This window comes from Cucurbita moschata, unplaced genomic scaffold (genome assembly GCF_002738365.1).
Source record: "Cucurbita moschata cultivar Rifu unplaced genomic scaffold, Cmos_1.0 Cmo_Scf00012, whole genome shotgun sequence".
NCBI lineage: Eukaryota > Viridiplantae > Streptophyta > Magnoliopsida > Cucurbitales > Cucurbitaceae > Cucurbita > Cucurbita moschata.
Window position 1 is genome coordinate 3735242 of NW_019268528.1, and position 25177 is coordinate 3760418.

At 36.3% G+C, this 25177-nt stretch overlaps 2 protein-coding genes across 4 annotated transcripts; one reads left to right on the plus strand and one right to left on the minus strand.

Moving 5' to 3' along the window:
* Positions 1 to 11868: 11868 nt before the first annotated feature.
* On the minus strand, positions 11869 to 17926 carry LOC111450524. Of its 2 annotated transcripts, none has more exons than XM_023090707.1 (5): positions 17344 to 17926; positions 14620 to 14827; positions 12694 to 13185; positions 12487 to 12604; positions 11869 to 12258 (listed from the first exon to the last, which is right to left on the minus strand). In XM_023090707.1, exons 1-4 carry the CDS (start codon positions 17855 to 17857, stop codon positions 12517 to 12519), a joined length of 1302 nt encoding a protein of 433 aa, XP_022946475.1. In that variant the 5' UTR covers positions 17858 to 17926; the 3' UTR covers positions 11869 to 12258; positions 12487 to 12516. The 2 variants fall into 2 exon arrangements, with proteins under 2 accessions (XP_022946475.1, XP_022946476.1); XM_023090708.1 differs by having other exon boundaries at positions 11869 to 12274.
* A 2600-nt stretch (positions 17927 to 20526) lies between these two features.
* LOC111450525 (cyclin-D1-1-like) lies at positions 20527 to 22745 on the plus strand. 2 transcript variants are annotated; one of them, XM_023090709.1, is made up of 6 exons: positions 20527 to 21073; positions 21377 to 21463; positions 21715 to 21813; positions 21912 to 22116; positions 22216 to 22346; positions 22428 to 22745. In XM_023090709.1, exons 1-6 carry the CDS (start codon positions 20819 to 20821, stop codon positions 22662 to 22664), a joined length of 1014 nt encoding a protein of 337 aa, XP_022946477.1. In that variant the 5' UTR covers positions 20527 to 20818; the 3' UTR covers positions 22665 to 22745. The 2 variants fall into 2 exon arrangements, with proteins under 2 accessions (XP_022946477.1, XP_022946478.1); XM_023090710.1 differs by having other exon boundaries at positions 20528 to 21073; positions 21912 to 22113.
* The last annotated feature ends 2432 nt before the right edge of the window (positions 22746 to 25177 follow it).

A 25177-nucleotide genomic window follows, 5' to 3' on the forward strand; every position in this document is an offset into this window, starting at 1 on the left:
TATATATATATATATATATATATATATATATATATATATATATATATATATATATATATATATATATATATATATATATATATATATATATATACATACCTACATATTCATAAATAAAAAAGTGATCTAGGCACGGATTTGATTTTGGTTGGATCAAGGGTGGGAATGGGATGAGAAATATAATCTCGGTCTCCAACCAGTGTAGTTAATCGAGAGAAATCTCTCCCCCACTACCTTTTAAACCGGGATTTACCACCCAATTTAAGGTGGGTCTCTTGAGGTTAAATGGACCGTCAAAATAATAATAATAAGGAAAGGTTACCAGCCAGTCAAAAAGGCTTACAAAGAAAGTTTATATACATGGTAAGGTGATGTTTAAAGGTGATAAAGATGCACAATATTTTATATTCTTCATTACAAATCAAATGAGTAAATGTTTGATTACTTTACTTGTAATCACGTAGGTGTAGATATATATATATATATATATATATATATATATGCATGTGTGTATATATACTAGTGTTCTTCATAGTAGAAGATTGATGCGAGAGAGATCAATATGAATAAATCATTTGTTATTGTCTTAGTCACTGCTCTTGTTTCCTCAGCAAGCGCCAATCTCTTAGATCCAAAGATGAAAGCGCCAAATGATTTCATTCAAGATACTTGCAACAGGACAGAAGATTTTAAAGATCTTTGCATTTCCGTGATAGACTCTGATCCTCGTGAAGATTTAAAGTTAAATTCAATGGACTTTCTCGTCATTTTCATCAATCGAACGCTTCAGGTTATCATCGATGATCATTCGTACCTTTTGAATCAAACACTAAATGAAGAATTGGATAATCGGACAAGACATATCTTTATGGGTTGCATGACGCTATATCAAATGAGCAAAGATTCTTTACGAGTTTTATTGAATGAGGAATTGCTAAAGCAACCTAATGCAGATTTGAATATGAAATTGCAACAAATCGAGGGCTATTTAGATCTTTGTCAAAATGATTTTGAAGGATTTACACCAACACCCTCAACTTGGACATCCCGATACGATTATGTGATCTCCCTCTTGATTCTTTCGTTTCGGATGATGAATCTCATTAAATGTAATTATATACGTGCTTGCTAGATACGTCCACTTATTTTTTAATTTATGTATTTTCATGTATTATAACCGCTCAAGCCCACCACCAGCAGATATGGTCTTTTTTGGGCTTTCCTTTTCAAGTTTCCTCTCAAGACTTTAAAACGCTCTCTTTTTTGGACATCACATGTATGATTGTACCCTTTTGTATTCCTTCTTTATTACAATTCATCAATATAATAAATTCTTTGTAGTTATTGTAATTGCTCATCCATTTAGTATCTATTTGGAATGACGGTATCGAAAAACATTATTCCAAATAAGCTACCTTCAATTATTTGTACTCGGCATGAAACTTGTTTAATGGTATTCTCGAACACTTCGACCATCGTTTAGGTAGAGCCATGTCGTCAAGAAATGAATCAATGAAAGCGACCATTGAATAAATTTACCATGATGGTAAAAAAAAAAACCGTTTTACCTTAGCCCTACTGGATGCTATCGCCTGTGACAAGGTCATGTTGAAGTCATTCTGATCATCTAAATTTGCTTTCGACATGTCATCTCTGTACTCAGGATGCCAAACTATCAAGCGTATATATTACAGTCTTGAAATATGACGAGCATATTTCACAAAATGAAGCCGACGCTTCCGTAGAAGAATTGTGCGTGGCCCTCGTATGGTCCAGCAGAGATTTGAAGAGTCAAGAACACCGTATGTCTTGGTATTAACACAAATTTAAGTGGTTGGTGGAGAATTGAAGCATACTAAGAGGTGTCGATGGTGTGGAGAAAATTGAAGAGCAGCAACTAGCAAATAGACTATAAAGAGCACAGCTTTGAAAATAGGAGAAACCTTGTATTTATAGGAGGGTGGGCATGCCATTGTTTTGGTTTCGTAAGCAAAATAATTATCTTTTGTTTACAAATCTAGTTTTGAGATATTCATATATAAGAGAAAAGTTAAAATCAAATAGAGTCCTTACAATATGCACATAACCTCTTTGTGCGGAATCTTCATTTAAGACAGTTTCATAAAACTGACATGGACTCATACATTGCATAAAAATCTTAAAATAAAACAATGAAAATGTACCATGCAAAATAAAATGAAAACAAAGAAAAGATTAAAAAAAAAAACGATGCCCTAGACTAACCTAAAATCTACAAAAATAAAATGCAACTACCCGACGCGACCGTCAACTGTATAGGATATCTTGCCTTTACCTGGATTATAAGAATAGCACATGACTTGAGTATTCACAGAAATATTCAGTAAGTGACCCCACTATTGGGTCAGGGAATGAAACACATGCAACATCAATGAGATCATTTAAAACTGTATTCTATTAGGCGGCTTTCTAGTTAGGATCATCGGATATGTATTTACTACTCTACACATGGCTCATATGCACGAATATGAACCCATTCATTTTCTAATGTTACTTGGTATATCTGGACACATTATATTACAAACCATATCATATCTTCACAACATATCATATCATCACAATATATCATATCTTTGAAACATATCATATTATAATACATAACAAGCATATCATATGAAACGTGTAGAGCCACTAGGCACATGTGATCGTATATAAGAAAACTCTTCCAATATACCGATAGTAGAGCCAATTATTTGGTTGGCCTAAGCTGAAGCTACTACGACCCCTTTATGCTAGCTTTGCTGTTCTCTAAAATTTAATTCTACCCAAGGAATCCTCCAATCATAAATTAGAATTCTAATGTGTGAATTGGCTCACCTAATTTTGGATAAAATAATTTAAACTTACTCCTAATCATTTAAACAGCTAAACCTAATTTTACATAAAATAATTTAAACTCATTAAACCTAATTTTACATAAAATAATTTAAATTTAGACTCCAAATAATTTAAACTCGTTAAACCTAATTTTATATAAAAAATTTAAACTTAGACTCCAAAAATTTAAACCAGTTAAAAGATAGTCATACTAATCTTAAACCCTTCCGAAAAGTTGAAATTAGTAGAAAAGGGTCCGAGCGTATCATACCCAAGCTAGATAGCCGAAATGCCAGCCTAAAGTCGTTAGAAAAATATATTATTCGCTAGCTTCGAACCGCTGAAGTGGAATGAAAAAAAGGAAGACCAAGGGACCTCCCTTTTATAGTGGAGTCCAGCTCACCACTTTCCGAACATATCTCATGTGAGACGACTTTTTTCTCTTCCTTTTTTGGGCTATTACAAATGAATAGGAAAATAACACAAATACTTTCCCTTGAAAACTTTTGGTTGCACTGTGTCACGGTTGTACTTTCTTCAACTGTGCAATGTCATGATTTTGACATGTTTGTGACAAGCCATAAGGGAAACTGAAGTCTCATTCACATTTTTTGTCCGGCTTTGTAGCTTCCTTAAACTTTTGGTGAGACTTGCCTTCACCAACCGAAAATAACTCATATGGAATCTAAGCTAGTTTGGCCACACACACCGACCGTGCGTGCGTGTTCAATCGTCTGTGGTCTTAACCGACTTGTTTCATCCATTGGTCAATCCCTCAGCTCAACCTTACCTCCACTTTAGGTCAAGGTCTCTCATATGCAAGTCAAATCTCATCTCATCATCTAAGTTCCCAACAACACGACCCAATATCATGATACCATCCCAAGTCCTAAGATATCTATTGCTATCATAATTTGCTCGGACATGTCTATATAGAGCCAGCCCATGTGTCAATATCATTGAGGCATCCCCGATTATCCATCCATTTAGGGTCTGTTGAGGAATAAACTCTCTAGTGTCCATGTAAATTCATTTACAAATTTTGTATCGGTTATTAAGTGCATATATCAACCTCTGACACAAAGGCTAGGGTGCAACGTCAACACCCATGTCATCTAACACTAATCTTGACAAACCTATTTCAAATGAAGTCAACCAAGACACTCATCTTACAATGATTGTCCATATTGTGACACACGTACGTGTCATAGGATAGCTCACTTAGGCCATAGGGCTGGGTGGTGGAGTGCTAACATCATGCCTTCCCTATAGTACATTTTGAGGCATATTTGGTCTAGTAAGAGTAGACATGATTTTAACAAACAGTCGTATGGTCACATGGAGTGTCCATCGACGGTCCGATCGACACCAAATTTAGCAAGCACTCATATTTTGTCAGAGAATTTGCACCTTGAGAAAATTGATGTACAAATAATGTGTTTCGATGGAGACCTAGATGAAGAGATCTACATTTAGCAACGGGAAGGGTTTGTAGTTCCAAGCAAGAAACACATAGGGTAAAAGCTTAATAGGAGTTTGTATACATTAAAATAGACACTGAGACAATGAAATAAAAAGTTTGACACTTTCATGTGCAAGAGTGACCTCTATAGGAGTGAAAAGAATCAACGTTGTCACTTCAAGAAATATACTAATTCTCATGTATCTCTGCTCTTATATTTGGATGATATATTGATGGCATAATTGAGAAAGAGGGAAATAGACAACTTGAAGGCAAGTATGTCTTAAAAATATTTGAAAGGAAAGATTTGGATGCACGGAAACAAATTTTTGGGATGAGAATTTTTCCAAATAGATACGTTGGCCCATTAAATCTATCTCAGAAAGAGTACATTGAGAACGTGTTGTCCAAATTTAGGATGAATGATATTAAACTCAGGACTATCTTTTTCGCAAATCATATTAAATTTTCAAAGGGGTAATCTCCCCAGACAACTAAAAAGCGTGGACACATGACATTAATTTCATATGCTTCTGCAGTGGGCATTATTAGTAGGTAGATGATGTCCAGGGCTCAGAACTGTGTTACTCTTTCATCGGATGGGCTTGAGTATGTAACTAAAACTAAAAGGGAGAACTAAAACTCTACCGCAAAGGTCTGACATAATAACCCATGCTTGACATGAAAACCCACACCCGATCCACCCACATGTGAACCACTCTGCCTTGACCCAAACCAGGGGCTTGCTTCCACCAATTGCAAATGGTGTCAAACCATACTTTTTTAATGGCCTAGCATTGTGATCTTGACACGCTCATGACCAACTTTGAGAAAAATTCAAGCCCCATATTCATTTTTCGTTCGAATTTGTGGCTTCATCGAATCTTAGGCGAGCTTTTTCTTCTCCCACCAAATACAACTAGTGTGAAATCTAAGATTGTTCGGCCACACACGCCGTCTGCGTGTGCATGTTAATCATCTAAGACACAACTAACTTACCTCTACGCTAGGTCAAGTTATTTGGCTCAACCTTGAAATTACTCGGGGCCAAAGTCTCTCAATGCAAGTTATTTGTCATCGAGAATGGGCCCACAAGACGTTCATAATATCAAAAAATCTCGAACATCCATTCATTTGAGTTCTATTGAGACATTTGACCCTCTCGTGTCCATGTCATGTCGTTTATGGACTCTTTACGTACCGGATAGCAGGTGTATGATCTAACCTCTAACACATGGGTTGGGGCGTAATACTAGTACTCACGTAGCGTTCAGTACTGTTATTGGAAAACTCATTTTAAAGGAAGTCGTTTGAGATACTCGTCTAGCTACGATCGTCATCAATATGACACACGTATGTGCCACAGGGTAGCTCACTTAGGTCACAGGGCCCAGGGGTTGTGGAGAGCTGACACCATGTGTCCCCCCATAGTATACTTTGATGAATTTTCAATCTTTCTCAGGTAGATGCATTTTGGTGAACGGTCATACGGTGTCGTGGAGCATCCGTCTTGTGTTCGATTGATACCAAATTTGGGAACCTTTCATATTTCATATGAATAGACTTGACTAGAACTACATGTCTAAATTTCTTTCGAAACTCCAACTTTCGAGGTTAAGACTCAGAGCCCTGCCTGACCCTTCAATAAGCGTATCTCTGACACTCAAGTCAACATCGTCGCCTCTGCTATGCCTATGCCTTAGCTTATCTTTCATGCGCATCTTTGTGGTGTTTTAGAGGATGCACCGTCCTCCTCAGTTGCATCATGGCACTCGTCTAAGCCTTCGCATGACTAGATGGGTGCCACTTGAGGGTCGCAGATTTGCTTGCTGCAATGTGAGAGTCACAACCTATTCTTTTCATATTATGGTTGTGACATGTAGCTACATACGCGCAATCTTCCTTCCAGCTTTATGGGAGCGCATGGGATTTTTCTTTTTTTCTTGCTCGACCTTCGCTTGATTATTTTTTTACTCCGATTTAAATACTCATCCTCATTATGACTTGAATTAAGACCTACCGCAAAAATTATAGAAAATTTGGAGCTACTAAAACACGAAAATTTTAGCATGGGATGGCACGTATCATCCATTTAAGTAGCCCTTCATATTGTTCAAAAGTAATACTTGTAGGGATTACAAAAACGTGCTAGCATGCAAGCATATCTTACTTTAGGGTGTCAGAATATGCATGTTAAGGACTACAAAAGAGAATCTTTGGATGAGGATAAAAATTTAAGATGTATGTTGATTTTATTGTCTTGTGTTAGAATGAAATATTGTGTTCTGTGCAATATTATCTCCTTGTTGAACTTGTATCTATGCATGTTATAATTTATTTATCTTAAGGTGACTGAGTGTGTGTTCTCCTTGTGGAGAGTGTTTATTTGCATAGAGCTAGGACTAAGGCTCACGGGGACTTCGACTGCCTTATATCAGGTCAAGATAAGGGAAGGGGTGGTAGGCTTAGTAGGGCTCGAACCTAGAGTCTGATTACCTCGACGTTGACTTAGGTCAGGACATCTTTAGTAGTCTAATCACTTTAGGATCATAGAGTACCCTAGTGTTGAAAATCCGCATTAAGCCACTTGCCACCCTAGGAACCTTGTTGATCTCCTCGACACCCAGAGATGACCAAGGTGATATATAGTATAGTATATGTGTGTTCTGAGCTTTAGGTGATCAATAGGAATATATCCCTAACAAATTATGCATGAGTGAACCAATTACGATTAATGCCCTAGACCTAAAGCAATATATATTGACCTAGTTCTAACGTTTCTAGTAGACCTACACTCATGGTCATGAGTGGTAATCAAAAGTCTAAACTCAAGTGCACTCAGAGATTAGATTAACCTTAAGGAGATAGTCCCAAGTGTCTTGGAAATGCCGGATGAGATTTAAATTCCCTAAACGCCCCTAAGAACTTAATAAACCTCCACAACATCCATAAATGGCTCTAATAGCTTCATAAATGACTCTAGTAGCTTTCAAGACTATTAACATTATGAATGGTATCAATAGAATATCCACCACCCTACCCCTCTGGGTGCACTTGGGACTACAACCAAATTTATTTTTTTAGATCATAAATTATTTTACTATTTCAATAATATGAAAGTCGGTGATTCAAATTTGTGTATCTTAATCAAGAGTACGTATTCTATTTCAACTAAGTTACATTTAGGTTGACTATATCATAAATTAATTAAACATATTCGAGAGTAAGACAATAATGATACATGCATATAAAATTGCACATACAATATATACAAAAATGAAAGGTATTCATAAAAGCATATTTGGCAGGACAACTATCCAATGACACCAAAGAGAATAAGGTTGAGACATCATAACTTACGCTCAAATTTGATTCGAAACCCTAATGGCCATTTGTTTGTTTTATAGGTTGACTTGAAAAGTCAATACAACAATATACTAAATGTGTTTTTAGTTTCATCATGAGGCTGTGATTTATAAGGAATGGAATGATGTTACAAAAAATATTACTATTATTGCGAAGTGATTTAAATAAATTATTGTTGGTTAGTAGCTGGCATATGAAGATAGTGAAATATATACCATATTTGAAAGAAATTATCTTTAAAGAGAATTAATGCTTACTATCACTTATTTATGTTTGTTTTATAATTAGCTACATTAATATTCACTAACACAACTAGATTTGACTTCTCTCGTGCAAAAAAATGTAATCAGAAGTCCTATATTCGTTGGCAAAAGTTTTGTCGATAAAAGAAATTGTGTTGGCATGAACGTCGGTCTTATACTGTTGGGAGAAAGTTTCTCCCCGTAAAAATTCAAATGTGCCTCCATGCAAGGCCTTGTGTCTGACATTTGTGATTTGCGTTAGGAGAAGTGGTGTAACGATCTGACTTTCTTAAACACTCATATAGTTTTAGAAAACTAAATAAACATACTCTAGGTTTGGAGGTGATGGTTCACCCTTACTGGCGTTGCGGATATGCTGAGTGATAAGTCCTATCTTTGAGATGAACTACCTTCATGTTCTTTGACTTAGAGTAGCTTGTTGTACTTATGTAGTGAATCAATGACATCCTAGATTGAGGCATTGTTGTACTTATGTAGTGAATCAATGACATCCTAGATTGAGGCATTGTTGTACTTATGTAGTGAATCAATGACATCCTAGATTGAGGCATTGTCTCATGCTAGTGGGACAGTATGGTGTGAGCTAATATAAATATGATCTATGAAAAGTTAGCTGATGGACCCTCCCACACGACCATAAAATCACTAAAGGTTTGGGGATGTAATTCCACGTGTGCCAGTTGTAACAACCATACTATGAAAATAGTAGGTTGTGACCCTCACGTCGAGACATGCCAAGCGACGACCCTCAAGAGGCGTCCATTCGACCACGTGTGGACCAATATTGAAGAATGCCATGAGTTGATCGAAGAGGACGGTGAATCATCCAACACACCATATAACGTGTGCACTTAAGAGGAAATGAGACATAAGCAAGATAGGAACAATGAGTAGATATGAACATCACATATGAGGTTGTTGAAGGGTCGGGTAGGGTCCCGGACCTTAACCTAGAAAGTCGAGGTTTCGGAAGGAATTTGGGCTTGTGGTTCTAGAGTTAAATTTGTCCATATAAAATATGAAGGCTCGTCAAATTTTGTGTCAATCAGACATCGAACGGATACTCCATGACACCGTATGACCATGCGCCAAAATCATGTCTATACATGAAGTATTGAAAATAGTTCAAAATGTACTAGGGGGAGGCATGGTGTCATCTCTCCACCACTCTAGGGCCCTATGGCCTAAGCAAGCTACCATGTGGCACATGTGTGTGTCACAATAAGGGCGAGCATGCTGAGACAAGTGTTTAGGGCAACTTCCTTTAAAATGAGTTTTTTAAGGATCGTACCGACCAACATGAGTGTGCCGATATGCCTCAGCTCGAGTGTCGGAGGTTGCATTACACACCCGCTATCTGGTACAGTATCTGTAAATGACATGACATGGGCACGGAAGGACCGATGCCTCGATAGAACCCGGATGGATGGATACCCATTCTCGATTGCATGAGCGAGTGAATTATGATGGCCGACGACATCCCGAGACTTAGGATGACATCAAGACATATCAGCCATGTCGATTGGAAACCAAAATGACAAGATGAGATGCAATATTGCATTGAGAGACCTTAACCTGACTAGAGGCAAGGTCGAGTCGATAGCTAGGTCTAATGTAGGGGCAAGTCGGTTGTATTGCAGACAATTGAACATGCTTGGATTCTACACAAGCGATGTTCGGTTGCCGAAGACAAACCTCATCTAAGGTCCAATAAAGCTAAAAAGTCGGGGCAAACATATATATGGTGCTTGGTTCTCCTTAAGGCCCCGGTCATGAGCATATTAAGATAACGACGCCGCACGATTGAAAAAGTAGGATAGTGATAGTTGGTATTAGAGTCACACATGTTTGTCTAGTCGGACAAGACAATCAGAGAAATGAGCCTGAGGGTCGAACGAAAGGCATCACAATTGCGTCAAGAGTGTTGGTGTCAACAACACAATTGTGCTGGCAAAACATCAGTGACAGTATTGGGCCAAAGCCAAGACTCCTCTAAGCTCAAGAGTGTCGATTAGGACACATTAACTAGGGGAAATGCGTACCCATCAAAGCAAGAACCAAGCTCGTTTGCCAAGGGCTTGGGGTTCGTATAACAGGTAAAACAGATGAAACAAAAGGTGCACTAGGTCGATGTCTTCCAAAGAGTCATTCGCATAAGAGGAATAATGGCAATGGTTGCAAGCAAAGAAGTCGGGGTCAAATACAGCATGCGCCAGCCAAGTGCCGAGTGTACGCAATGCAAGTTCTTATGGGGGGAAGACATTGCTACAAGAGAGGTAGTCAGTATTGAGTGGATGAGAGCCCATAAGAGTGGGTTGCTCACCCAGAGAGAATGATCCGAGAAGTGAGCACAAGTGAATTCTTGAGTCATCCCCTTATGACTTCACATGAGGATCGAGACTAGCATCAGCTCAAGAGGTGAGCATCAATTGGATGAAGGCAACAAAAGGAAGCTGCAAGAAGACCAAGAGAAGGTTTTGACTTTGCTTCAAAAGAGGAAGGGGCCTCAATGAGTAAATGTCATAGTTTGCTTCAAAACAATATGCATCTCTAAATTTTATTCTAGGGGCATACAATAATTTTTTATATCATACAAATTTCTTATCTAAAATTATCCTGAAGTACTTTTAAAGAGGATTGTTCTAACCACCTAATATAAGAAATGCTCACATGTTTGAACGTTTTAGCTATCCCTATATAAATATTACTTGTCTAAAATTTGAATGGCTACTTACAAGAACGAAGGAAAAGTTCTTAGACTAAATGATAAGGAATCAACCAATAAAAAATTGTAATATCAATTAAAAAATAATCAACTAAAAAAAAGTTTTGACACTAAATGATAACGAAACACTACAATACACTACAATACGCAGATGCAGATGAGAATTATTCTCCTAAGTTTAATCCACTCTTTATCCATTCTTTAACTATGCTCTTCAAATCAACTCATTTGTAACAATTTAAAACTTGCATAATTTAGACAATAAATTGGATTAAAACTTTAGGTTTCGTTAATAATAAAAAACTAACTTTTGGCCTTGAGACTTCCCCAAACTAATAAACTACCCTTCTTACAGTGGCTTTTTTTGTGTTCCCTTTCATTTAGGCGTTACTTGTAATTTGCTTTTCTCCCTGCCAACTGCTATAGGTTCCTCATTGTGGCAAGGAGAGGCTAAACTGATTTAAGAAAAAATTGTGAACAACATGGCCATTACAAGCCACAACAGAAGACTTATTTTAACTGGAATCATTGGAGAAATAGGAAGTAGCTCAGATGAAGGTCTCGGTGGACTTGTTAATGCTCAAGAGATGATCCATTCAGCATTGCATAACTTGAAGGATATAGGACCTGTACGAGTTCAAATAGAACTGTGAAAAGCATAAAAACCAGGGGGAAAGTCATTGAGAACAGATATCAGCATTTCCTCAACATCACCTACAGCACTAATATTAGCAAGACAATCTCTTAACTCTTTAGCATGCTAAATATAAGAGTCTACAGACATCAGATTTCTTAGGAAGAGGTGGCAGCCAAGCAAAGAGGGTACCTGGACCAAAAGGGTGGGGTTCATCATAAGCACAGAATTGCGGGATCTCGAGCAACCCAATCGATCTGGAAACGATGTAGATTCCATCGACAAACCCAACAAGTTTATGATCTGTAGGCGTGTCACGTAGGCTCCGATATCATATAAAAACGTAATGGCAAAGTATTCTCTAAGTCTTCTTGGTAATGGCAAAGTATTCTCTAAGTCTTCTTGATGATTTACAAAGCTAAAGGAAGCTCACTTCAATAGATGAGCCATGGGAAATAACAAAAAGGAACTACTCTGCCAACTTACATAACACAAAAACTTACAATAGCTCATAACCTAAACATCTAACCGAGCTTACTAATTTACAGAAATGCTAACATAATTTAATAGAAGGCAGAAATAAGTTGCTCATTGATTTACAGTTATAATGATCCTGCAGGCAAGCAACTGCTACATATAGTTATTCGCTTCACAGCGATGCAACGAACTCAAACCAATCGAATATAAATATTAGATGGATTGGTATTCTGTTCGAGGATTGCACAATTTTACAGACCAAATTCACCCAACATAACTCAACCAACGAACTTCAAAAACTCTCAACTGTCATAAACTCCAAATTTCTTTCTAAACAAAACCTTTCCTGAAAGATATGTGATTCCAACTACTTCAACATGATAAATCTCATTCTTGTCAGGAATTTTACATGACATACCAATACACTAGATGGAGGCAAGAGACATCGCCGTTGCGTCTTTTATCAGCCTATTTGCTGCAGCATAACCAAATTGAACAAAAGAATTAAGACTTTTTAGTTATTACAGTCAATGAACCAGGAATTCGGAAGAGGGGATGAGTTATACTAAGACCAAAATATAAGTATCATAAATCCATAGAAAGGACCTCTAGCTGAACAAATTGGATTTGTATAAATCACCCAGGAAATGAAGTTTATGCTTTGTAATCTTATCTTACATGAGTTTTTGGTTAAAGTTCTTACGTTATTAATTTCAGAGAGTATCCACTTCATTTAGTTCCCTTCTTTTGAAGCCAAGGCTGATTTTTTTCCATATCTCGAGTACACGTCAGTTAAGACAGCCTTCTCCTTTATCCTTAGCCTGCGCTAACATAGAAAGCACATTAAGTTAGTTTTTCAAAGCATAAAATGTAAAACCATATTATAAACAATCACTTGATGCAGCAAGACCTTTTCGCAGATCCTGGAATAACTAGCGATGATTTCTTCTCTCCTTTTTCCTTAGGTTGCTTCTTCTTTGAAACCTTAGTTTTCATATTGATAGGTGGAGCTTCTCTATGAACTTCCTCTCTTCCTTGAGGAGGCATTTCTTCTAGTTCATGGATTTTATCTAGTTCCTTTTCCGATAGTGGCAGAATTTTGGACTCTGTTCTTGATTCGACACCATTATCGTCCTCATCATCCGAGTCTAATTCACTGACATATGCTAAATTGTCTTCAACATCCTCCACCCTTGTTCTTTCGACTTCACCAGCTAAATCCATGTCTATATCAGCAACCTGCTCTGCTTCCTCCTCAAGAATACTTAGTCGAGAACGATTGGTACTAACCACCGAAATTTCACGAGCCGAATTGGAAGTTTGTTGATTCATTATTTCACATTTTATTTGCTTCTGAACCCTTCCAAACGTAAGATATTGTCCAGAAAATGATTGCAAGAAACTGAAGAACCAATGAATAACACACTTTTTACCAATTTATTAAGGAATATAGATGCATAAAATGTTGTGACATGTTTATATGAAACCTAGAAACTATTCAAGTTCATAAACATAATGCCAAGACATGTAAAGCTGTGATGGTCTCAGAATGTACAAATTTATATAGCTAGCACCTGATGATCTCAGAATGCACAATTGTAAATAGGCATCACATTTTTATTTTAGGAAAACTAACTTTTATGAAGAAGATAAAAGAACGAAGTACAAAGAGGCACACAAACGTAGGTCTCCATACCTAGGTGAAGGAACCAATGGTTGAAGTAAAGACAAAAGAAACTGTGAGATGAATCAAGGCATCAATCATGCAATATATAAACTTTAAGGAAGATGTGAAGAAAATGTTGTTCAAATTATCACAAGATGTTGCAATTCATGTCTCATTAAAGAAGAATCAAGCTTCATTTATTCTTAGAAGGGCAAATTTTGAGTGGATGTTAATCTAGAGTTATTGTGTTTCTTTAATGTATTTTAAGGGTTTTATTTACTTTAAGATAAAATTTACATACTGGCTAATTATAGCCATAAAATATGAAAGTTACAACTCTTGAAAGAACTCACGAAAGGTTAAGAGTTTTCATTTTGAGGGTACATAAAGTCATTTATGTTATCTTTGTAGAGAGACTTGAAAAATGTAGTAAAATGAGCATTTTTGCTTTCTTTTAGCCAATAGCAAAATTTCTTTGCAATTCTACGTAGTTTAGGTTGCATGTTTAGAATCATTCAAGCTTGACATGACCAATCTTGATTGTGGAGTGATTCAAATCTCAAACAAGTGCTCTTACCTTGAGATATTCGATCAACAAGGTAATCCAAATCTTACTTTCTATTGTAGTGATTCCTTATCATTTGGTATCAACTTTCCCTTTGGTTGATTCCTTGTCAAACTGACTTCTTAGTCTCTCAGAGCCGAACGAAACCGAAAATCAAAGGAGTTTGTTCCAACTCGTGAACAATACAAGAGAAGACTGTAAATTTTTTAGATAGAGGCAGAGATCAAAGAAGTGAAGCTGTAAAGAGAGAGATCCAAAACAAAAGCAAAATATCCTACCACAATCTAAACTCTGCCGCCATTCTTACTGAAAAGGTGGTGAAAGAAGAAAATCTGGAAGGCAAAGAGAGTTCGCTTCCCATAGGTTAGTAAAGGTGCCTTTAGAAGCTATCATTAGCAATTTCCTTTAGAAGAACCCTTTGAAGAAGAATCAGCCAAAAACCATTCAAGAGTTTTGGCGATAAGAATGTCTTCACAAATTTTATTGCGGCAGTGCTACCTTTCTTGACTAAATAAGTTCGGTATTTTGAAGCTAACTTGCTTATGAAAAAAGATAAGAGAAAAATTTTCATTGGTTCTATAGTTTCTCATTATCCAAAAACATACCTGATGGCGTCTCCTTCAGACTTGCAATCAACAAATGCAAAACCCTTGCAGATTGGATCCCTAGTCTTTTTGTTTCCAATGACTGCAGGAGTTATATTGACTATTCCAGGGAACCCTTCGAAAGCCAACATCAGATCTCTGTGAATGTTCCTTTTTTTAGGAAGGTTGATAATGCGTACACGAACTCCAGTATTAGCAATTTCTGGAGCTGAAGAAATGCATGATACTCGAGGTTAGATCAATTTAAGAATTAGAATGACAACAGTTCATTCATAATTAGCCATTATACAAGTCCAGAGTAGATTTCGTGCAACAGTCTGGCTAAAAATCAGACAGGACGTGATCAGACGATATTCATTTTTTCACAAGTATATCAGGGTAATAATAAGACTCTAATACTGACTTGTGGCAGTTTTATTTTTTGGAAAATTCAATTTGACACATGAACTTTTCAATGCATACCAATTGACCTTAAACTTTCAATTTCATAAAATTGCACCTTAAACTTGGAGGCTCAGCATGTTCTACTCGATACAGGCCTCCAATGAAAACGACAATAGAACTGTTTTTCTTTTCTTTTTTAATATGTGAATTTTGGTAGAGCTACAATGGTTGATTTTGTGCATTAATGAGAATAAGTTATGTTCAAAACATGATTCTAACTGAAATTAGATAGCTCTTGAAGATTTTACATTATTATTTATTGGTTTTTTTGATGATACATCTTGATCTACAGCAACGAATTGGAGTAACACACGGGCCATCTACGCTGGAAGTTAGAAGACTTATCAATGCATAATTTTTTATGCCAATGCGAAAAAACGTGTTCTACCCAGCCCAGACCAAATCATTCTGGTGGTAGAAAGCCCTTCTAAGCTATACATTGAATTGATCAACCCCAAGATTTTCGAAGAACTAAAAACAGTTCCTTGGTTTAACAAGGTTAAAGTGGACCCGCAACTTAAGAAAAATCGATTGGCTGGAATAAGGAAGCTGATGTGACATAACAACTAAACTGACCATGATTGATCCCTCATTTTAGGATAGCTTAACTTTCATAAACCATATATGACAGAATGCAAGAAGTCAAGGATAGGCATCGTGGCAAATGTTATGCAAGAAATTGGCTTCTGCACATTCACTAATAGAGCAAAACAACTTTTTGGGGATAATTGTATCTCAATTGAAGAAAAGTGCAATGCACATAGCTCAAAGAATTTTGGCTAGCTAGGGAAACTTCGACCTGTAAAGGGCAGACTGTCATCCAACTACCACACCAAGAATACCCTGCCAGCCCCATCATGGTGCCTTAATATTTTTCAATGCTTGTAGGCTGGCTTTTTATTGATACGATTGGGAAAAATGTATGTTTTTTTATGGGTGACTATGAACTAGAGAATATGCAGTGAAACAGCTCAAAGATACCATGCCAAACGGCCCGAGAAAAATCACAACTCTAAAGAATATGGTCAAGGTCCTCAGCTGCCTTCCTACAATGAATATGACAATGCAGCCCGACGCGACCAAAAGAGCACCTCTAGCTGAGAGCCTATCGAAAGTCTTAACTCTTATGTGTACAACCTGCCACACAACTAACTTAACCTTCTTGGAAATCTTCACCTTTCAAATCGAGGAAAAATCATAACTGCTAGTAGGGGAAAGATGGGACAAGCAATGGAAGATAGAGCTACAAGAAAAGACTTTCGAAGGACAAGTAATGCAAAGGCGAATATCTCACCTATCAGGCTTAAACCAAAAATATCCCTATTGGTCAACCAATGACATAAATCTGAGGAAGGAGAAGGTTGAGACTTCAATACGGAAAATATCGACAAAACTGAGATTCTTCGAAGAGGACAACTAAAATAAGCGAGAAAATAAAGAACAGATGCATCTATCCCCCTATTATCCTCCCAAAAATAAATATCCCTCTGATCCCCTACCACATTATGAACAAACTGGGAAAACAAAGGAAAACTAGACACGATATCTTTCCTAGGATTTCTATCGGTGCCTTTGACCCCACCGTCGATCCAATCCCAGACATGAGGCGCATACTTACTAACAATAACCTTGTGTTGTAAGGAATCAGCTTCATGATAGAATCGCCAGAGCCATTTAGCTAAAAGGGTCATGTTTCTCACCCTCAGGATACCAATGTTAAACCACTTAGCCACGAGCTAAGGACTCTAAATCAGGAAAGAAAATAGGTAGGAATGTCACTCAGAACCAACTGAATAAGGGTAAGTCTCCCACCTTTTGGGAAAAGACTCCTGTCTAATATGAAGTTGTCCACCCATAACTGATTACGAAATTCACCAATGTCACAACTTTATCACTCTCCTGAGCTGAGTTTTGTCACCAATTCTCTTGTCCAATAATAGAAGGCATATCCCATTAATTTGAAGGATAAGCACACTATACTCCTTTGAGACACCTATTCACTGGCATCAAATTCTTCATTAGTCAATCTTGGAGGCAAAATTATTCAAAGAAGCTGAAACTATGTGGTTGGTAATTTTATATTGTTCGATGTAGGAGGGAAACCTAAAATTATATAGAGATTAGAGGAAGCAACCTAATCTAGCAGCCAAGTGGTGTAGTTTTCGCTAGTGGAGGTATTGGTTACACACACACGGATTAGTAACTTGAAACAAAGCACTGCCTATTATCCACAGGACATGAGGATAAAGAGTTACAAAATTGAGGGAGAATGAGACTGACCTTCTTTATCTACGACATTTCTACCAGAGTTGGGGTTGGAAGGAGGCTGACTCTTGAGCTTATTGATATTTGCAGCCTGAGCTTTCCTACTCTGCTCGATTTCTTGTAGCAATTTCTCTTCAATCGAAGTGTCATACTCCTTCCCCTCTCCGAATCCACGAGGCCTCGCCGCAAGCCACTCTCTCATGTTTGCTAACGGCAAAAGCATCTCATCTCCGTCCAAGTCCTCGTCCCCGTCGAATTCATTGTCGGAATCACTCTGGTCAGTTAGGGAAACGCCGCCTTTTCCACGCTTTTTCAGTGCGGATACAGGAAAACACATTGGTCTTGGGCCATGAACAAGAGATAAACTGAAATGGAGTGACCGGAATTTTGTGGAATTGGGATTACAAGGTTGGAGATTGTAAGGAGCGGTGTAAGGCGTTGGGAGAAGAAGGGAGGTGTTAAGGCGGCTGTGTGGCGCGGACGGCCAAGTCGTGAAGAAACGGCAGTGAAGGGGCGGCGAATCGAGCATCTCTGCTCTGATAAACGATTATTCCACTGAAGAAGAAGATAGAGGCCGTTTTGCAAGGCAGTTTATCATATTATCCAATTTTCTGTAGATATCATCTTATACGTCAGGGAAGGTCTTTGGTTCGAATCCTGCAACTCTATGATTTATTTTCTTTTTCTGACTTCTTAATTTTTCTTAGGAAAAGAATTTTACCACACTTGATTGTTTGTTGTAAAATATTTTTAAATAAAAATAAATATTTTGCGACATTCTTATTTTTATATTATAAATTTTTTTTTACAGGTAGAAAATTAAGTAATTTGTGTACAATCATACTCAGAAGAAAGTAGGTTGTGATCCCATGTGTCGTTAGTTAGAAGGCAACACACAATTGGCGCACATGAGGCCTGAGACAAGTGTCATATATGATCGAAGAAGATAGCGCTTCATCAACACACCAAAAATAGTGTGCATGAAAGTCAAGATATGGCGTAGGCAAAAAGAGTGTGCAAGAAAGCCAAGCTAAGGCATACGCAAAAGTAGAGGCAACAATAATGACAAGAGTGTCAGAGACAATCTCGAAGAGAGTCGGGTAGGGTCCGACCCATAAACTCAAAAGTCGGAGTTTCGACGTGAGTTTGGACATGCGGCTCTGGAGTTAAGTCCATATATGTGAAGATGAAAGTTAAAAAACAAACGCTCCACAAGATCATATGACTGTTCACAAAAATCACGTCTACTCCTACTATATTATAAGATGAGACATGATGTTAGCTCTCCACCACCTTTAGACCCTATGATTCTATGACCCAAGTGAGCTACCCTATAGCACATGTGTGTCATACTGTAAGTGAGTGTTGCAAGAGGAGTGTCTTGGACGTCTTCCTTTGCAAAACAGTGTGAGACAGCACAGGTGTGCCAGATCATATTATCCAACCTTTGGTAGATTTTGGTTTTTACCATATTTCCTTGTTTTGTTTTTATTTGTTTTCACTTTTGTCTTTTTTAGTCTCGATTCGGGTTTTGAAGTCCTAAAAATCGGGATGTGACAGCTCTTGAAATTTTTCTAAATATTATTTTCTTCTACCTTAACTTGAATATTCAGCTTCTAAGGCGGTCATTAAATCCCTAAAGTTCCGACTTAATAGGAAAAAATTGAAAAACTAATCTATGTTGAGACTCGAGTGTTACCGTCGTATTTAAATTCTTTAGATGAAATAAACTCTTTTATTTTGTATTAAAATTTGATAGTTGCCTATATTCTGTGATAATACTATGATATTAATCTGATAAAGAATCTTATTTATGGTCCTAGGATTAGCATATTAATTTAGACATCACTTTATTGGATAGCATATGCAAAGTGATCACATTATTCTTGATTTTGTCAACTTTAATAATCAATTAATTGGTATTTTCGCTAAGTCAGTGAATGAAGAAAATATTTGCGTAAATAGGCTTGAGCTTAGTATTATTTGTTGGGGTATATCTTGAGGAAACATATTCTTAAGTTATTATTTTTTTTTTCTCGGAAAGAAAATTAAGAAAAATATGTTTTAAATATGTTAGTTTTATGGTTTACTAATTACTTTATTATAATTTTATTCCATAATTTATTTAGGAGGTTTGGATATTTGACCTTTCGTCTTCAATTAATTAATTTTATTTAATTAATGTTGACATTATAAATAAATTAAACACTGACACATGGAGGTTGGAAGACTAATACTTGTGGTGTTTTAGTTGCTTTGAAATTTTGAAAATTAAAAGGAAAATCATTGCATGACATATTACCGTTAACAGTAATTATTAAAAAAAAAATTACTATTATAAAATACATATTTTCAAAATACTGCATTGGTATGTATTATTATTATTATTTAAATAAAGTTGTTTTTGATGAGTACAGACGCGTACATTACGATATCTATATTTCACTATGATATTATGCAGGCTCCTATTCTTTGGTGGTTTTGATAGAAAAACAAAATTTTGCCACCATACTCTTGTGTGGTGGATCAATGCACGTGTGCATAGATTGTAAGTAGAGAAGTAGAGTTCAAGGCCAAGAAATATTTTTATAAAAAGATAAGTCTCATTACGAATGTTTGTGTTTATATTTCTCGACCACAACTATGAAGTTACTTATTAAGTATTTTTAAATACTCAAGTCACGTGTTATTTTATTTTCAGGTAAATATAAGACACCCCTATACGAATGACGGCATCACAGCTAAGATCATGGAACCCAACAATTGTTTATGAAATATTTTAAATAAAGTGTTTTCGTTACTTCTGTGTTAATGGTTACCTTAATTTGAAATAAATTTTTTGAACGTTTAAGTTCATGACATTGATTTTTAATTTCAAAATATTTATTTAACTTTGGAGTTTAATTTAATTAAAATTATACGATAAAATTTGATTGGTTTGGACATGGAAGAGGAAGAAAACACAGAGAAACCGAATACGGTTCCAGGTGGCAATAGAATCTAAGGAGACTTCACCTACAATTATACCTGCGGGTGAGGTTATCAAAGCCCCTTCATTACAGAGCTCAACAATAAAACGGAATACTGCCTAGACTGGTCCATTGAATCAAATTTTGTTTTTAATTTTTGCAAGAAACAATTATTTTTTCCCTTTAAATTATTTATATATAAAAATAAAAAGTGTATTACGGACAACGACTCTGAATAAAGAGAAGTCTTTTTCGTTCCAGTCTCCAAGCTCCTACGGTTCTGTCCCCAACGGAATTTGTAAATTTTCCCGTTACAATTTGTATATATACACCTCAATTCCCTTCTTCAATCCCCATCCAAATCCATCTCCATCTCATCGTCTTCCTCACTACTCATACCCACGGCTTTCTACCTTTTTTTCTGGTTCACTTGAAGTCTCCGGCGGTGTTTCCGGCGGCCTTTCGGAATCCGATGAGGATGACAGTGGCTGGAAGAGGATGAAGGATACTCCGTTCCTGTCATGTCGATCTCTTCTTCCGATGACTGCTTTATTGACTCTCATTTACTCTGTGACGAGGACTCCTCCGATATTTTGTCCGGAGAGTCGCCAGAGTACTCCTCGGACCTTGAATCGCCTGCCAGTAGTGAGGATTCTATTGCTAGTTTCATAGAGGATGAGAGGCACTTCGTTCCTGGGATTGATTACTTGTCGCGCTTTCACTCTCAATCGCTCGATTCCTCCGCAAGAGCTGACTCTGTTGCATGGATTCTCAAGGTATTCGATTCGATTCGATTCGTTTTATTCTCACTTCGCTGATCGGATTTTGTAATTTCATTCGTTTTTCTACAATTACGCCTCGGAATCGTCGGCGATGTTCGAGGCTTGGATCTAGGTTAATTTTCTTTGAGCAGAACCTAACGCTTGAAGGTAATCGAGCGATTCGGATTCGGATTCCGATTCCATGGAGGCTTTTGATTCTCTCTAATCCACAATCAATAATTAACCATCTCTGTTGTGAAATACTGTATTTAATTTCTTGAAATCGTAATGAATTTGTGTTGTTTGTTGTTGTTCCAGGTTCAAGCATATTACGGTTTTCAACCACTCACTGCATACCTTTCCGTCAATTACTTGGATCGATTCCTTTATTCTCGCCGCTTGCCGGTAAAAGTCACTTTCGCTTTATTGAAAATCAGTGTCAAATCTCATCATGATTATGTTCTTCAGTAAAGTTCAGTATTATCCTGATTAGTCATCTCTTCGATCATAACGAGTAATTTTCTTTTATCCGCACTGGTCTGAATGTGATTCTTGAGAAATCTGTTCGTAATTCTTTAATCAACAATCCAGATTTAACATATACGAATTGTTTGACATTGATTTGTGGCTGTGTTTAATTGAAACGATGTTTCCAGGAAACAAATGGGTGGCCATTGCAGCTTCTATCAGTGGCTTGTTTGTCACTTGCAGCTAAAATGGAGGAACCACTTGTTCCTTCGTTCCTGGATCTCCAGGTAACTCTTGTTTACATTTCCACTGCTGTGGTGTCTGAGAAATCCTTCCACTCTGATTTTGGAAGAAAATTAAAATGGATTATGATTGATGATCATAGATCGAAGGAGCAAAATATATATTTGAACCTAGAACAATACGTAGGATGGAGCTTCTTGTGCTTACAACATTGGATTGGCGGCTCCGATCCGTAACCCCCTTCAGCTTCATCGGATTCTTCGCCTACAAAGTCGATCCCACCGGAACATTTTCCAGTTTTCTTATCTCACGCTCCACAGAAATCATTCTCTCCAATATTCGAGGTGGTAATTAATCAATCAACTCCCATTATTAGCTTAGCTGGGATTAGGAATGGGCGCATTTAATTTAGGGTACTCTAACAATGGTAATTATTATTATCACAGACGCAAGCTTTCTTGAGTACTGGCCTTCCTGCATTGCTGCCGCAGCCTTACTTTGTGCGGCAAATGAAATACCCAATTTGACCCTTCTCAATCCTGAACATGCAGAGTCTTGGTGCAATGGACTCAGCAAAGTGAGCATACTCCATTGTCATCAAATACACCATTTCAAACCATACCATGTTAATTTACGTAAACGTTCTTGTTTCTTATAGGATAAAATTGTCGGGTGTTATCGACTAATGCAGCCGTTAACATCGGAGAGTGGTCGTAGAAAGCCCCCGAAAGTGATACCGCAACTCCGAGTGAGAATCCGAGCTGGGTTGAGGTACAGCAACTCGTCGTCGTCGTTGTCATCAACAAGGTTAGGTTATAAAAGGAGGAAGTTGAATAATTGCTTGTGGGTAGAAGAAGATGACAAAGAAAATTCCAAGTTTAGAGCAGAGGAATAAATTTAAAAAGAAAGAAAAAGGTTTTGATGGGTTTTGTGGTGGTGGTGGTGGAGGTGGTGGTCCAAACTTTATCTTCAAAAAAAAAAAAAAAAAAAAAAAAAAAAAAAAAAAAAAAAAAAAAAAAAAAAAAAAAAAAAAAAAAAAAAAAAAAAAAAAANAAAAAAAAAAAAAAAAAAAAAAAAAAAAAAAAAAAAAAAAAAAAAAAAATATATATATATATATATATATATATATATAAAATTAATAATATAAGTGAAATATATGTTTTTTATTTTATTTTATTTGGGTAAAATAAAAATAAAGGAAGGAATTTGTTGGTGGGGACAGTGGGCAGTGGCATCCGCAGATTCCCAAGGAAGCAGCAAGGAGTTTTGGTTATTGTTTGTTGTAGATATTATTTTTGTGTGAGGAAAAAAAAAAAAAAAAAAAGGAAAAATAGAAGTGGTGGGGGGTTGAATTCAGACGCAGCATTTATTAGTGATTTGAAAGAATATAGAGACGACGGGCCCCACCGGAGAGGGAAGAAAAAAGAAATATATAATTTAAATGAAATGAGTTGGCACGTGCGAATGAGGCGTGTGTGTTTATCAAGTTGTTTTTGTAATTTTGGTGTTTCAATGTTATGTATTAAATATATAGTATGGAATTTGTTATGACACGTAGGATAATTTAGATTTTGTTTTAAATAAATAAAGAAATTGCATGCGTGTTGGCAGTTGTCACTGAATAAACAAATATGATAAAATAATTATGTGGAGATTTTACTTTGCCAACTCTGTGATGCGTTGCACGTGATTCATACGTGATACTTTTGTTCTCTTCTACTTAAAAAATAAAAATATCGTACATATTAATTAATTAATTGATTAAATTTAATTTTACATATAAAACAAACACAAAATTAATTATCTTTTACCTCAAAATGAAAATATTATTTATTTAAGTAAAATCTTGTTTTATTTTGTGGGTTCCATGCTATCTTTTGTTTTTTTTTTTTCATTATCTTTAAATGAATATTGTTAAGACAAAATAAAGAATTAAGACAAATATGTATATATATATATATTAATTTAATGGTCAAAATATTAATAAAAGTTAAATGTTTGATTTTTTTTTTCTAAATCAAAATAAAGATAAAAAAAGGAAAATGAAATTGCGAGTGAGGAAGGGGCAAAGGCTTAATTTTAGGTCCCCACCAACCAACTCCCACCGTCTTCTTTTAATCTATTTATAGGCAGGCCAATACTGTGTCCCCCTTCCCCTAATTCAATTCTTCCATTTTTTTTTATAATTTTATTTTTTAATATATTCTAACCAAAATCATTCTTTACAAAATCTAATTTTGATTTTGTTCATTGTTTAATATTTATCCTTGTACGATTTTCAATGTTTCTTTTTTTATTAACACTAATTCAGAAGAGATTACGAGTCACACCGGACAAACTACTTGTACTCTGTGCTATGAATTTCTTTTGGGATGAAAAACTAGGTAAGGTGGAGGGGTAGTACTGGACAATCTATTCCTAAAATGTCTTAATATTTTTCCTAAAATATGTGGGTATCTTTCTTCCAAAATACCTAAATAATTTTCTAAAAATAAATCTACAATGTGCTCGTACAATTATTGGGTTTGACCCTATTGAGCTAGTGATGATATTTTAATACTCTACCTTAGCACTAGTTCTCATTCGCTACACCATGTTGAGCTGACAACGAAAGCTCTCATGTTGGCCATTTTGTAAACAAGTTAGTCACTTGGTCTTTTGTCTTGATCCACTGCATCTCAATTTCTTTCTTTAGGACTTTCTCTCTAATGAAATGGTAGTGCACCTTCACATGTTTTGTTTTAGCATGAAACTCTGATTTTTTTTTGCTAGGAGAATCGTAGATTGGTTGTCACAATGAAATGGTATTGGATAGTCAATTTCTGGTGCTAATCTTCCATCAATAGTTTCAGTCATGTACTTTTCTGATCTGCTCTAGCTACTGCTCTGTACTTGTGCTGGAGGAACCTATACGATAGTGATCTTCATTACTAGACTAAACGTTTCATCATAGTCTAGTCCATATTGTTGAGAGAACCCTTGAGCTACAGGTTGAGTCTTGTATCTCTCGATTGATCCATCCGATAGACACATTATTTCGTAAGCCCACTTGCAAGAGATGAGTTTGATATCTATTAGTCTTGACACTAGTTCTCAAGTTTGATTTTGCTCCAAGTTATAATTTCTTCCTCCATTGTTTGCTGCCAAGCAATATTGTGTGAAGTTTCTTCATACATCTCTGGCTTTTTAACTTTGTCTTCTATAATAGTTCTATTGATATACTTTGGATTTGACTTTAGGATTCTTTCTAACGATCTAAGTTGTTGAGGTGCTATTTCCTTTTTGTTAGAAGAATTTGATTATGTCAGATAAGATTAAATAGAGATAGTTTTTTTTTTATATAGTTGGAGTATTTTTGGCTATTTAGTTTTACTACTTCCTAATATTTGTGGTTAGTTTCTCTTTCTA